General features: G+C 44.3%; 1 protein-coding gene across 2 annotated transcripts in view; it reads right to left on the bottom strand.

Annotated features, from left to right (window-relative positions):
- Positions 1-15,266, bottom strand: part of IRAK1 (interleukin 1 receptor associated kinase 1) — a 149,729-nt gene that overhangs the window by 32,335 nt on the left and 102,128 nt on the right. For both annotated transcript variants that reach the window (XM_030194110.1, XM_030194109.1), the window contains exon 11: positions 9,574-9,780. In XM_030194110.1, the coding sequence (XP_030049970.1) occupies positions 9,574-9,780 (207 nt within the window). The remainder of the gene's footprint in view (positions 1-9,573; positions 9,781-15,266) is intronic.

Here is a 15,266-nt window from a genome sequence, read left to right as displayed (position 1 = left end):
AAATTGTAAAGTTTAGTTGTTCACTCAAATATTTAATTCTGGCAAATAAAAACAATGCAGAACACTCTCATACCCTTGTAGATTTTTTTTGTATTCTGCTATCCAGAAATTACAATTAAAATGCATTAAAGTGAGAACTTGATCTACACAACATACTAAAGAGTTGAATGACTATCCACCTTATAATTGAAAGAGAAAAACGCCTAGATTTCGACCCAAATCGGGAGATAGACGTTTACCTCACAAAAACGAATAAATCGGTATAATGGAAAGCCGATTTTGGACGTTTTCAACTGCACTCCATCGCGAAAGCGTACAAAGTTGACGGGGGCGTGTCGGAGGTGTGGCGAAGGTGGAACTGGGGCATGGTTACCGGCCGAGGAGAGATGGGCGCCTTTCGCCAATAATGGAAAAAAAGTATGCGTTTGTAGCTGGAATTTAGGGCACTTTTCCTGGACCCTGTTTTTTCACGAATAAGGCCCCAAAAAGTGCCCTAAATGACCAGATTACCACCAGAGGGAATCGAGGATGACCTCCCCTGACTCCCCCAGTGGTCACTAACCCCCTCCCACCACAAAAAATGATGTTTCACAACTTTTTATTTTCACCCTCAAATGTCATACCCACCTCCCTGGCAGCAGTATGCAGGTCCCTGGAGCAGTTGTTAGGGGGTGCAGTGGACTTCAGGCAGGTGGACCCAGGCCCATCCCCCCCTCTACCTATTACAATTGTGCTGCTTAATGCTTAGTCGTCCAACCCCCTCAAACCCACTGTACCCAAATGTAGGTGCCCCCCTTCACGCTATAGTAATGGTGTAGACTTGTGGGCAGTGGGTTTTGAGGGGGATTTGGGGGGCTCAACACACAAGGGAAAGGTGCTATGCACCTGGGAGCTCTTTTACCTTTTTTTTTGTTTTTGTAAAAGTGCCCCCTAGGGTGCCCCGTTGGTGTCCTGGCATGTGAGGGGGACCAGTGCACTACGACTCCTGGCCCCTCCCACGAACAAATGCCTTGGATTTGTTTTTGAGCTGGGCGCTTTCATTTTCCATTATCACTGAAAAACAAAAACGCCTAGCTCACAAATTGTCGAATAAAACATGGACGTCTATTTTTTTCGAAAATACGGTTCGGACGGCCCCTTCACGGACCCGTTCTCAGAGATAAACGCCCATGGAGATAGACGTTTTCGTTCAATTATGCCCCTCGTATATTAAGATGGCTTTCTAATAAAAGGCTGAAACATAAAAAGAGAAAATGGATAATTATCCCACCTGAGAGGATCTAAGGGTCCTCTAGGGCTGGTAAACAACAAGCCAAATATTGTGGTGACACTTAAAAATTATACATGAAATTTTAAATTTCAATTTAGCTGAAAGCACCACAGAGTATGAAATATAGGGGATAATAAGATCATATTTACTCCTGTTTGTAAGAACTGGAGCTAGATAAATGTACAAAAACAGTGAACAAAGCATTGATCGAACCACAGCAGAAATCTAATGGGACCAGTTCAATAGTCATCCTGAACTCTACACTACTTACCATCTCTGAGTTTCAACAAAAAACTCTGAAAACCTAAGGTAGCACACTATAGAGTAGTGAGGTGGAGGATGCGGGGGGGAGCGGACAGCGGACTGCCGATGGCACCTTTGGAAGTCCGTTTGGAGGAGTGGCCACTCCCCTGGCAACCCACTTATCTATGCCTCTGGTAGCACAATAACCTGATTAAGCAAATTAAATATGGAGGAGTATTTTACCGGTATTTATTTTCATATTTGTAAGCTGCTTAGTGATTTGCTGATAGCTAAAAAACAAAAACAAGAAAATATGAACATTTATCCCCTAATTCTATGACAGGGTGCTCAAATGTAAGAGCCATTTGCTACCAATTATGTAGGTGACTGCTAGCACTTTTGCATGTAAGTGTACAGAGGGCTCAGATGTATTCTATAATGTATGCATGTAAATGCAAAGTGTTCGCTGGGAAGGAGAATGGACGGGGGCCTACATTTACACAGGTAAGCTATGCTGCATTTAGGCGTACCCATTTACACCTGCCCTAGACCTGGCATAAATGGTCATGCCAATGTGTGTTTACACTACTATTCTCTAATGCAAAGATTCACACCTTAAAAGAATGGACCTATGAAGAGCTATACCAGTGGTGTACCTAGCTTGGTTGCCACCTAGGCACAGCACTCCCTCCTCTAGGTGCGTTTCCCTCCCCCCCACAAGGCAGAGCACCCCTCCTCCAGGTGCGTCCCCTCCCTCTTCTAAGCAAGGGGGTGCACTGAGCAGTTGTGCAGCTGTCGAATCTGCCAGTCCCCTGTCCCAGAACAGAAGTTGACGTCAGAGGGGGCAGGAGACCGGCAGAGCCAACAGCCTCATAAATGCGTATAGATTAAGTTTGAATGAAACTTTCTTAACGTTGTATGGTTATAGCCGAGTGTCCAAACAAAACCCCCAAAACAAAAACAAAAAACTTTTTTGGAACGAAGCTGTCCTGGGACTATTATTGGATTTTCTCCTCCTTACAATTTGTTTTTTAAATTTTATGTATAAATAATTTTTACTGAGTTATGTTTTTCTTGGAAAGCAAGAGAGAAACATTACAAACACATTCAAACAATTTATCACAGCCCTTTTGTAAAAAACCAACAGACAATAAATGCCTTAACCACTTTGTTCAATTTCACCTTCCCTTCCCCAAAACTCTCCACCAAAGTCGCCCATCTACATTCAACAGAAAAGCTTCCCACCCAAAAGGCAAAGAATTCCACAGAAAATACAATAATTGCCCCAGTCTAAACTTCCAATGTATAGCAAAGATGGTTAACTGTAGCTGGTGTTCTCCGAGGACAGCAGGCCAATTATTCTCACATCACATGGGTGATTTCAATTACCCTGATAGTGACTGAGTAAATGTAACATCGGGGCACGCTAGGGAGGTAAAATTCCTGGATGAAATCAAGGACTGCTTTATGGAGCAACTGGTACAGGAGCTGACGAGAGAAGGAAAAATTCTAGACCTAGTCCTTAGTGGAGCGCATGATCTGGTGTGGGAGGTAATGGTGCTGGGGCCACTTGATAACAGTGACCACAATATGATCGGATTTGATATTAGCTTTGAAGTAAGTATACATAGGAAATCAAATATGTTAGCGTTTAACCTTAAAAAAAGGAGACTGATAAAATGAGAAGAACGGTGGGGAAAAAACAAACAAACAGAGGAGCGGCTGCAAGGGTCAAAAATTTACATCAGGCATGGATGCTATTCAAAAACACCATCCTGCAAGCCCAGGCCAAATATATTCTGCGTATTAAGAAAGGAGGATGGAAGACAGCCGGCATGGTTAAAAAGTGAAGTGAAGGAAGCTATTAGAGCTAAAAGAAAATCCTTCAGAAAATGGAAGAAGGAACGGACTGAAAATAATAAGAAACAGCATAAGGAATGTCAAGTCAAATGCAAAGCTCTGATAAAAAAGGCTAAGAGGGACTTAAAAAAAAAAAAAAAAAAAAAAGATTGCGTTGGAGGCAAAAACACATAGTAACATTTTTTTTAGGTATATTAAAAGCAAGAAGCCGGCAAAAGAATCAGTTGGACCGCTTGATGACCGAGGAGTAAAAGGGGTGATCAGGGAAGAAAAAGCCATAGCGCAGAGATTAAATGAATTCTTTTCCTCGGTCTTCACTGAGGAAGATTTGGGTGGGATACCGGTGCCAGAAATGGTATTCGAAGCTGACAAGTCAGAGAAACTTAATGTATTCTCTGTAAACCTGAAGGATATAATGGGGCAGGTCTACAAACTGAAGAGTAGCAAATCTCCTGGACCGGATGATATTCATCCCAGAGAACTGATAGAACTGAAAAATGAACTTGCAGAGCTATTGTTAATAATTTGTAATTTATCCTTAAAATTGAGCATGGTACCGGAAGATTGGAGGGTGGCCAATGTAACACCGATTGTTAAAAAAGGTTCCAGAGGAGATCCGGGAAATTATAGACCGGTGAGTCTGATGTCGATGCCGGGCAAAATGGTAGAGACTATTATAAAGAACAAAATTACAGAACATATTCAAAAGCATGGATTAATGAGACAAAGTCAACATGGATTTAGTGAAGGGAAATCTTGCCTCACTAATCTACTACATTTCTTTGAAGGGGTCAACAACTATGTGGATAAAGGTGAGCCGGTTGATACTGTGTATCTGGATGTTCAGAAGGCGTTTGGAGAATCAAGGGATAGGAGGTAGCGTTCCACTTTGGATTAAAAACTGGTTAAAACATAGAAAACAGAGAATAGGGTTAAATGGTCAGTATTCTCAATGGAAAAGGGTAGTTAGTGGGGTTCCCCAGGGGTCTGTGCTGGGACCGCTGCTTTTTAACATATTTATAAATGACCTAGAGATGGCAGTAACTAGTGAGATAATTAAATTTGCTGATGACACAAAGTTATTCAAAGTCGTTAAATCACGGGAGGATTGTGAAAAATTACAAGAGGACCTTACGAGACTGGGAGATTGGGCGTCTAAATGGCAGATGGCGTTTAATGTGAGCAAGTGCAAAGTGATGCATGTGGGAAAGAGGAACCCGAATTATAGCTACGTCATGCAAGGTTCCACATTAGGAGTCACAGACCAAGAAAGGAATCTAGGTGTCGTCGTTGATGGTACGTTGAAACCTTCTGCTGCTGCGGGTAAGAAAGCAAATAGAATGTTAGGTATTATTAGGAAAGGAATGGAAAACAAAAATGAGGATGTTATAATGCCTTTGTATCGCTCCATGGTGTGACCACACCTCGAATATTGTGTTCAATTCTGGTCGCTGCATCTCAAAAAAGATATAGTGGAATTAGAAAAGGTGCAGAGAAGAGCAACGAAAATGATAAAGGGTATGGGACAACTTCCCTATGAGGAAAGGCTAAATCGGCTAGGGTCTTCAGCTTGGAGACAAGGCGGCTGAGGGGAGATACGATAGAAATCTATAAAATAATGAGTGGAGTTGAATGGGTAGACGTGAAGCGTCTGTTTACGCTTTCTAAAAATACTAGGACTAGGGGGCATGCGATGAAGCTACAATGTAGTAAATTTATAATGAACCGGAGAAAATGTTTCTTTACTCAATGTGTATTTAAACTCTGGAATTCGTTGCCACAAAATGTGGTAAAGGCAGTTAGCTTAGCAGAGTTTAAAAAATGTTTGGACAGCTTCTTAAAGGAAAAGTCCAAAGACCATTATTAAATAGACTTGGGGGAAAATCCACTATTTCTGGGATAAGCAGTATGAAATGTTTTGTACTTTTTTGGTATCTTGCCAGGTATCTGTGACCTGGATTGGCCACTGTTGGAGACAGGATGCTGGGTTTGATGAACCTTTGGTCTTTCCCAGTATGGCAATACTTATGTACATCTGGTTGACATCACCCTATGGAGCCCAGTGTGGACAATGACTAGCTAGTAAGGTAGAAAGTTCTAGCAGCATCCCATCGCACATGCACTGGTGCCTTCCCACCCGATGCGCAAGCATGGGTCCTCAGTCAGGTGAAAAAGCAAAAAGCTTTTAACTAAAGACAACTCCTAGGGGCGATGGGAGGGTATGTGAGAATAATCAGCCTGCTGTCTTCTGAGAACACCAGCTATAGGCAAGTGTCTCTGCTTTCTCTGAGGACAAGCAGGCCTTCATATATTCTCATATCTGGGAATCCCTAGCTACCAGGCTCAGCAAAAACAAGAAAGCTAGAATAAGCTGGCAAATGAGTCTTGAAATGTCGAGACAAAGTTCACATCAACCTTAAACTATATACATACTAGCTGTGTAGCTGCAGCCTGGAACAGAATAAAACTGGACCTAGGAGGGGTGGAGTTAGAACCAGATTTGCCACGGCCAATAAGGAGCGATCAGAACCATGGTGCCTTGATCTTGCCTGAGTTTCAGCAAAAGTATGAGAGGTATGGGAGGAAAAGCATTTAGAAGACCCTCCCTCCCCCTTCCCCTCCAATGTAGGAGAAAGGCACCTGATGCTAGTCTGCCATGTGGCCTGAGCCTGGAGTAGAACTGAGGGACTTTGTTGTTGAGATGAGTGGATGAATGGCAAACAGACTCAATGGGGGGGGGGGGGGTGCCCTACTCTTGAAAGGCCTTCTGGGCTACACCCATTGTTAGAGACCACTTGTACAGTTGCAGTAACCTGCTCAATCTGTCTGCCAGGCAGTTGTTCTTGTCACATAGGTAAGTGGCACAGAGGTCCTAAAACAAGGGGTAAGATCCCATACACCCCTGCTTGTTGCTACAGTACATTGCAACCTGCTTGTCTGTTTGAATGAGAAGAATTTGGTTCAGGAGCCAATCCCTAAAAGCCTTTAGAGCATTCCAAATAGTCCTGAGCTCAAGGAGACTGATGTGGAACTGAACCATTGCAACCTGGTTATCTGTTTGAATGAGAACAATTTGGTTCTGGAGCAGATCCCTCAAAGCCTTTAGAGCATTTCAAATAGTCCTGAGCTAGAGGAGATTGATGTGGAACTGAACCTCCTGAGCGGACCACCAATCTTGAGTGTGAAGCCCATCAACATGAGCTTCTCAACCCAGGTTGGAAGAAACTGTTGTCAACACCTTCCAAGGCAGTGGAATGTGGAATGGAAGTCCCAGAGTTAAATTGGACTGAATTGTTCACCAGAGAAGGACGTGGGCCAGTTCTAGTGGTATACAAATCACATCAGTTAGCTTTCCAGTGGTCTCAGGTGACAGGGAACCTAAGATCTACTGGGCTGCTCTCAAGTGGACCTGTGCATGTGAATAACATGCATGGTGGAGGCCATGTGGTCCATCAGTCTCAACATTTGCCGAGCTGAAACTTGCTGACTGTTGCGGACCTGCAAGGTAAGCTTTACTAAGGTATCCACTCTCGCTTGAGGAAGGCAGGCCGAGCCTGCATTGTGTCTAGCAGGGTTCCTATGTACTTCAATTAACAAACCGGGTGTAGGTGGGACTTGGGGTAATTGAGGACAAACCACAGTAGCTCTAACACTGGAGTAGTCATACGCATTAACTCCTTGGCACCTTCCCGAGATGTGTTCTTGTCAACCACTTGTCCAGGTAGAGAAACACATACACTTCCAGTCTGCGTAGATACGCAGTGACTACCTCCAGACACTTGGTGAAAACTCTGGGTGCAGATGCCAGGCCAAAAGGCAGAACGTGATGCTGGTAGTGGCGTTTCCCCACTCGAAATATGAGATACTTCTGTGACTTGCAAGTATCGAAATGTGGGTATAGGCATCTTTCAATTCTAGAGAGCATAGCCAGTCACTGCCCTGAATTAGAAGAAGAAGGGTGCCCAGGGAAAGCATCCTAAACACAAGGAAGTACCTGGAGCAAAATCCCTTCCCTTCTTCCCCTGGTGGTATGAGTTCTACTGCTCAGGCCTGAGATATATTCTTAAAGAAATACCACATCACCTGCCCAGGAACAGCTATAGTGCCTCACCTCTAACCTTGGCTACTATCAAAGGTTACAGTTAAATAAGCCCAGAACCCCGGAGCAATAGAAAACAACTCCACTGTGGAGAAGACACTATTGCTCCAAAAAAGGCATAAAAAGTCACATGATAAATTGTTGCTACAATAGTCAATAAGCAATAGGCCACAAAACCTCTAAACTTGAGTTAATCATACTGTGCACATTAAAAAACAAAGAAACATTGGATTATCTGTAGAACCACGTTTCATATCTTCAGAGAAATTCCTTTCTTGACCTCCAAGTTATCCAATATGTGTCTCAGTATATTAAAATCCCCGTCAAGGGCCCCCTTTTTTCGCTATGCTGCGTCAAGAGGATATCAGAGTTTCATGAAAGCGTGCATCAAGATGGTGCATAGGGTAGAAAAAGACCATCTTCAAAGCTGAAGAGGATCTCCTGTTTCTGCCCTGTTTCAGTGCCTTGCATCCGTTGTAACATTTCTACGCACCGAAAACTTGGCTGGGAAGTAGCGCCTAACGTTAAGTGCTGTATATAGAGTTCCCCAGATAGAGGTTATTCCAGAACATGCACACTAACCTTTAAATACCGATTACCTCAAACCATGAAGAAAGAGATAGAAGCACGGCAAACTAAGCAAGGGAGGGAGGGAGGGAGGGGGAGGGATAAGGGACTTCAGATAGGGTACCGTAATAATCATAACATACCATGTGATGTTAGTGAACTTAATATATTACTTAGATGAATGTTATTTACCGTTCATTCTGATAAAGTAGACAAACATTTAAGGTATAGAGTTTGCAGTTTAGAGGGCTGAGGGGAGAAAAGTTATAAAAATATGGGTGACATAAGTTACTGTTATACTTGCAAAAGAACGTTGTGTTTATTGATTTGTCAACTGTTAGATTTCAAGGCTATGTATAAGCTATTGGATCATCAATAAAAAAAGTTAAAACATAAATACCGATTACCTCTATAAATGATTAGAATAATGGCAGAGACATGTAAATGCCAAAATTCAGCCTAAGCGCTATTCTGTAAACACGTGTATTTATTTTAGAGGTAGGTGTACACAAAGGCACAGTCTGGGTGGGACTCACACTTACATGCTTAACTTAGAAGAAACCAGAAATTACTTGTGTAGTTCCAGCCATTGGAGCAGACTCTGTGGGTGCTTGAGCACCCCCAATATTGAGAAAATTCCTTGTATGTGTCCAGGGAGGGGTTATTTCCATTGGGCTTAGCACCCCCAATAATTTTGAATAGTTGGCTCCTATGGTTCCAGCATGTCGGCTCACACATGTCAGCCAGCTCTATAGCAGACTTAAGTGCTTGATATGCTAGTATTCTATAAAAGGTAGGTAGGCACCCTCTACCTTCTAGGTACATTGGTAAAGCATTACCCCCATAGAGGGCACTATTCGGCTAGTGATGGTCAGCTTTCTTTAAATGCCAGCTAAATTAGACCCCGATATTCAGTGCCAGCCCCTATCTGGGGACCAGCATTGAATAATTGGGTGTTTAGCAGCACCTGGAAGTTTCCGGATACAGCTGACATTCAGTGCCATACCAGGATAACTAACGGGCATAAATTAAGACAACATTATAAGCACTTTTGAATATTGGTTAGTTGGTTTTCGGAAAAGGGAAGGGGGACATTGAAACACAGAACTACATAACTGTATGTTGTTTTCATAAACCTTTACTCAATTGTTCAATAAAAAAATGGTTTAAAGCTAGGACAGAATTATATGCAGTTCAACATGCTTGGTTAGCTACCTAGGAACTGGCAATGATGCAGTGCCCAGGTAATTTCTGCCTCTAGACCACCCAGCACTAACAAGTTACTGCCACTGAATACCTGCTCTAGGGCTGGCTGGATTTAAACGAGCCTCTCCTGTTTTGTAGAGTACAGATCCATTTATTTGGCTGCCTGAGATTCTTAAATTCAGCCTTAACACTCACCTGATGACGACATAAATCTATCTGAATGAAAAAAGCAGGAAGCCAGAATTGGCTCCGACATTAGCTTATTCTTAATGACAGCACCCCAGGAGATAATCAGCTAGAACTTTGACTCCTGCCTCTGCCTACCTACCTCTGCCATCTTGGGCCTTCTTTTCCGACGATCAAGGCACTGGCAGGCCAGTTTGCACAACTCTAGAGACACCAACTCAGGACAGTGGCCTGGACGGGGGTCCAAATGCCTCCTGCAAATGCGTGATCCAATCTGCAAAACTCTGTTGGCACGGTCTGTGCTCTTCTGTTGCTCTTCTGTCTCCTCCTCTTCACTGATCAGATCCTTCTGTAGCATGGGAAAGATGACAGATTTGGTAGATGCAATAAAGGTTAGCATCCATGATTGAGATCTCCATCCCCCCTCCCCCCTCATTTTGGAACACAGAGGCCCTGTGGGTAGGAGAAAGTTGGCTGGAGAGAACAAGATAGTTAGAGAAAAGGAAGATGTGCAGAAAGAGGGATATAAGTGAAGAGGTAAGAAACAATGATGGAACAGACAGAAATAGGAATACAATGCCACATGCGAGACACATTCAAATCATTTTCAAACCCAAAAGTGAGAGCGAGAAAAAAACGCTTGTTTTGTAGGTTGTAATAACCTATAAAACCAAAAGCACAAATAGTAAAGTACAGGAGCTTTTAAGTTTACATAGGACTCTTTCTTAGATATCAAAGACACAGAGACTGGGAGAGTGAGGCACAGGAGGGTACATCAGAAGACAGCGGCAGGTTGTGTGTGGTACATAGGAAGGGTAATTTTTTAATAAAGAGGTGCCTAGATTTGTATACCAAGCCTATTTTACAGAAGGCATCTATATGCCTATATAAAAATGCCCCCTTGAAAGCTCCCACACAGACGTTAAACCTTCTCAAAGGCAGAAGCAACTCTGTACTCGTATGTACAGGTACAAATCAACTCATATGTATATATTTTTAGGGTTGCACATTAATCGCAATGCAACATGTTAATTATTAACTGTAATTAATAATTATTAATCGTAATTAATAATTAACCTGCCTCCCTTTCTCCCCCCGCATGCATGCACAGTCGGTCCAGCAACTCTCCCAGCGTTCCTACCCTCCCAAACCAGCTTACCTTTTCATTAAGACTTCGCTCTGCAGCGCCAGCAGCAGCTGTATGGACAAATTATGGACTTACCTGATAATTTTCTTTCCTTTAACCACAGCAGATGAATCCAGAGACTTGTGGGTTGTGACCATCTACCAGCAGATGCAGATAGAGAGCACTGAACTTTGTCTTATAGGACGGTATACTCCTTGGTTAGTCAGTATTTCTCATAAAGCAGAAGGAATAAGGAGTCATAATAGATCCTCTTCATAGAGAAGCAGCATGAACAGTAGAAAACAGCAAAAACTTTTACCACCAAAATGAACCATTATCTTAAACAAAGAAATGAACAAAAAACCATGAGAACAGAGCACTGCAGATGGTGAGGCTCTGGATTCATCTGCTGTAGTTAAAGAAAAGAAAATTAATCAGGTAAGACAATTTCTCCTTCCTTAGCATCTGCAGCAGATGAATCTAGAGACGTGGGATGTAGCAAAGTGGTCCTCATGTAACATGGGAATCCAAAATTCCTGCGAAGAGCACCAAATGGCCAAAAGAAGAGTCTGCTCGAGCCACAACATTCAGATGATAATGCTTGGAAAAAGGATGCAATGAAGACCAAGTTGCTGCTTTACATATGCCATGGGGGGGGGGGGGGGACGGGGGACTAATGATTCTACCCAGGAAGCCACTAGAGCCCTACCAGAATGTGTTCAAACAGAAGCTGGCGGCCGCTTACCGGAAAGAAGGTGCGCAGAGGCACTAGCCTCCTTAATCCAGTGAGAAATAGTCGCCTTAGATGCTGAATAACTCCAATTCAGGCCCGAAAAAAGAACAAAAAGATGATTGAACTGTTTGAGAACACTGGTAGCTTCCAAATACAGGAGAAGCACTCAAGGAACATCAAGGCAATGGAGCAAGGGAAAATTCATCTTGCAATTCCCTTCCTTAAAAGAGGGCAGAAAAAGAGGCTGGCTAAGATGAAAAGGCAAAACCATACTGGGAATACAAGAAGGAAAAGGTACGAATAGTCACTCCTGAATCTGAGAAAGGAAGGAATGTATCTCTGCCCGACCACACTTGTAACAAACTCCATGAGCCAAGATAACTGCTACTAGCAGGAGAGATTTGAGAAGACAATTTCAAAGTAGCCTGCTTCAGAGGTTCAAAAGGGAGCCTGTTCCCCTCCCCCCCCCCAACAGCACACAGAGACATGATAAGGTTCCACGAAGAGGTAGCCTAAGACAATGAGCCCCTTTCAAAAAAATGAACCACATCTGGATGAGAAGTGAATAAGGAATCTGGAATCTAACCCTGGTAACAGGCATAGCCACCACCTAAATCTTAAAGAGTTGCTTCAAAACTCACCAGCCACAAGCATACATGGTTATAGTCAAGCATTTCCTTGCAGAAGTAAAGTTGTAATGATATTGTTAGCTTATCCTTTCCTTCTCCATTCCAGCCTCTCAAGAGCCAGCCCATAAGACCAAAGCAGGAGGGATCCTCCATCCGAATGGGACCCTGATGGAGGAGTCCACGACTCTGAGGACAACAAACTATTGCTTACCAGACAACGAATCAATCGCACAAACCACAGCCTCCAGGGCCAATCCAGAGCAAACCAAATTACCAACCCCCAACGGTGAAGGACTCAGTGGGAACACAAACCAGGGCTAGAACCAACCAAGGCTGAAGAAGAGCATCTATGCCTTCTGAACTGACCTCCCTGGAAACTCTGACAGTCTGATGTGTCATCATGAGATATATTAGGGGAGTGCCCCACCTCCAAATTACCATCTGGAAGGTGTCCAGTGCCAAATCCCAATCTGTTGTGTCCAGGGAGGTCTTGCTGCGGAAACATGTTTGCCTTTTGAGAGCTTCTACTAGGTGGGCAGCTGAAAGCTTCTGCAAATGCCTTTCTGCTCAGCAAAATCTAGAAGGTGCACTTCCATTGCCAGAGGAAGACAGCGAGTGCCTCTCTGACTGTTGATGGCGTCCTATGCAATCATGTTGGCTGAAAGAAACCAAGCCGGTTTGCCCTCCAGAATAGACTGAAATGCTTGAACAGCATAGTGCACTGCTCTGAGCCTGCATCAATTGGACTGCCACAGTGCTGCTATGTAGCTCCACAGACCTCGAGCAGTGTGTTGAGTTCCCCAAAGAGGAGACGCCAGAGACGCCCCTTGGAGAAGCTTGTTCGGTCAAAGCCACCTTGACATACTGCATTTTGCCAGTAGTCCTCACATGAGACGCCAATGGTAGCCCTGAGAAACTGGTGAGCACCATAGTGCTCAGCTTCTGAACATGATCCCAAGCTCGGGGATTCGGAATTCATAACAAGCGGCAAATTTGCTGTTGACAGCTCGTGTCTTCTCTGTTATGAGAAAGACACCTGGCCCTGGGTCAGGTCAAATCATACTCACAGATATTCCAAAGTCTGTGTTGGGAGTTGGACTAGATGAGACTTCAAAAGTGCCAAGTCCCGAGTAGTCACTTGACAACTTGCCTGCTCTGACGAGGCTACGAGTAGTCAGTCATCCAGACAGGGATGCACGCCAATTCCCTCTTTTCTCAGGAAGGCGGCTACCAATCCCACAACCTTAGAAAAGGTTCTGGGTGCCACAGCTAACCCAAATTGCATCGCTTGAAACTGAAAGAGATGCCCTAGACTTGCTGGGCAAAGAACATGCCAGTGCAGGGGCTAAAGAAAATAAGCAAATATAAGCATTCCTTGAGGTCCAGAACCACCCAATACATCCCCGGCGGAAATGCTCCAGGGACAGTTCTGCTGGGGGGGGGGAGGGGGATCTGGTTCCGCTACCCAGGGGAGAGGGTCTGCTCCAGCGAAGACCGGATGTTATGCCTTCCTACCAGCAGGGAATTTTTTGTTTTATTTATTTCTGAGTGAATTGAGAGTATTCCAACTGCCAATTTGTCCTGACAGGAACAGTGTGTGTGAGAGCAGTGTATCCATTTTTGAGCTAAAGGGAGGAAGGGGAACAGCACCTGTAAAATGCTCACTGACAGAAAGGCAGACAGACTGAATGAGCCACATTTACATACTAGAAACATAATTCAGTGCCCCTGTTCAGCTGTTGGCTCTGAAGGCCATGCAGCATGTGCTGTCAGCATGCCCTACCCCATGGCAGACATGCACTGACCTGCCTGACTGCCCCAGCCTACCTTGGCTCAGGCCCTCTAGGTGCGCTTAGAGGGAAATTCTCTACTGAGTACATTACAATAGCATCAGTCCCTGACAAAGGGCATGAAACTAGCCAGGACAACTGAATTATTAATAGTATTATCATTATTATTTAGGATATGTGCTGCCAAAGGGAAAGCTTGAGAGCTGCAGGGGAAGCCTATGGGGAATACACCCAAACAGGGTGAACAGGCAAGAGGAGTGGGGGGATAGGGACCCCTCAGGCAAGGCCCTGCAGGACCGAGCCAAAGCCGCACACAGCGGCAATAAGTAGTGCGACTGGAGGCTGTGGAGCCAAGCTCTGAGTCAACCAGATATGGTTCTGAGACTGTGACCAGGGAGTGGCTGTTAGGCTTGACCATGCTGTGCAGCTGTGGCCAGCAGAGCGGAGAGCTAAGCCAGGGACGAGCAGGTCAAGAAGACCCCAAAGTTCCATCCTGCAACATCCCTTAAGGCCGTTCCACCCTTCCCCAAGAGGGTGTTTTTTTGTGTGCCTGCAGCCACCACAGAATCAAGTTAAGGTAGTATAAGCCTCCCAAGCTCATCCTGAGCAATAGAAGAAAGGCGAGTTGTGGCCCACGTCATCCCAACACTGGAATCTGGGGTGGTCCACCGAGTCAAAATGAGCATGTGTATAGCCTCAGGTTCAGAGAGTGCTTTAGATGGCTTCTAATGTGCTAGCCATCTCAGGCAGAGACTGAGGGGGTTTACTGACTCTGAGCTATAAACATTCAGATCCTCCAGAGCCTTAACTTCAAGCTCTCCTTGAGGAAAAAAAATATTAAAACCTGTAGGAACAGCCTCTTATCAGCCAAAATCTTACCCTTCTCAAATTCTACAGAAAAACAGAAGATAATGAAGCTGCTGCCAAGACTGATGCACATTGAGGGGAAGATGGAGGAGCCCCAAGAGAATATGATTCAGAGAAGTTCAAAACATCTTCCTTCACTCACAGAATTCAATTGCAGAGGCTAAGAACCTTACAAGGACCCAGAAACCTTCAACAGCCGCTGAGAGAGATAGGCAGAAGACTGCATATGCTGAGACCACCTTTGCAGAATATAGGTTTGATGAACTGAAAAAAACCCAAACACTGGGAAAAAAATGCACTAGAGACTCAGGAGTTAAAACACAGTCGGAAACCTTACCAGCACATGTATACAGTCCAGAAATATGCCCAGCTTGAAGATGTAGCATGCTGATTTAGAATGGCCGCGGGAGCATGAAAAACCGCATCGGACAGCATCAGCTGAGGAGGCAGCGCGGGAAGACAACAGTTTGCCTGACAAAAAGGCTACTCTGCGAAATGCCCTCAGAACACCCTGCCATTTCCCTGACACTGTTCTCTGCTTAGCATAGTAACAGCAACACTGACAAGGCTTTGCAGCCATCACAAGGAAAAAGTGAAACCATGAGCAAGCCTGAACAGGGAGAAAAAAATTTGAAAGGAATACTAACCAAAGTTCTGACTCGCCACTCTGGCCCAAGGTATACTGGTAGC

The sequence above is a fragment of the Microcaecilia unicolor genome, chromosome 2, assembly GCF_901765095.1.
Source record: "Microcaecilia unicolor chromosome 2, aMicUni1.1, whole genome shotgun sequence".
Taxonomy (NCBI): Eukaryota; Metazoa; Chordata; class Amphibia; order Gymnophiona; family Siphonopidae; genus Microcaecilia; species Microcaecilia unicolor.
Note: the sequence above shows the minus strand (reverse complement) of the source record. Positions and strands in the feature narration are given on the sequence as shown.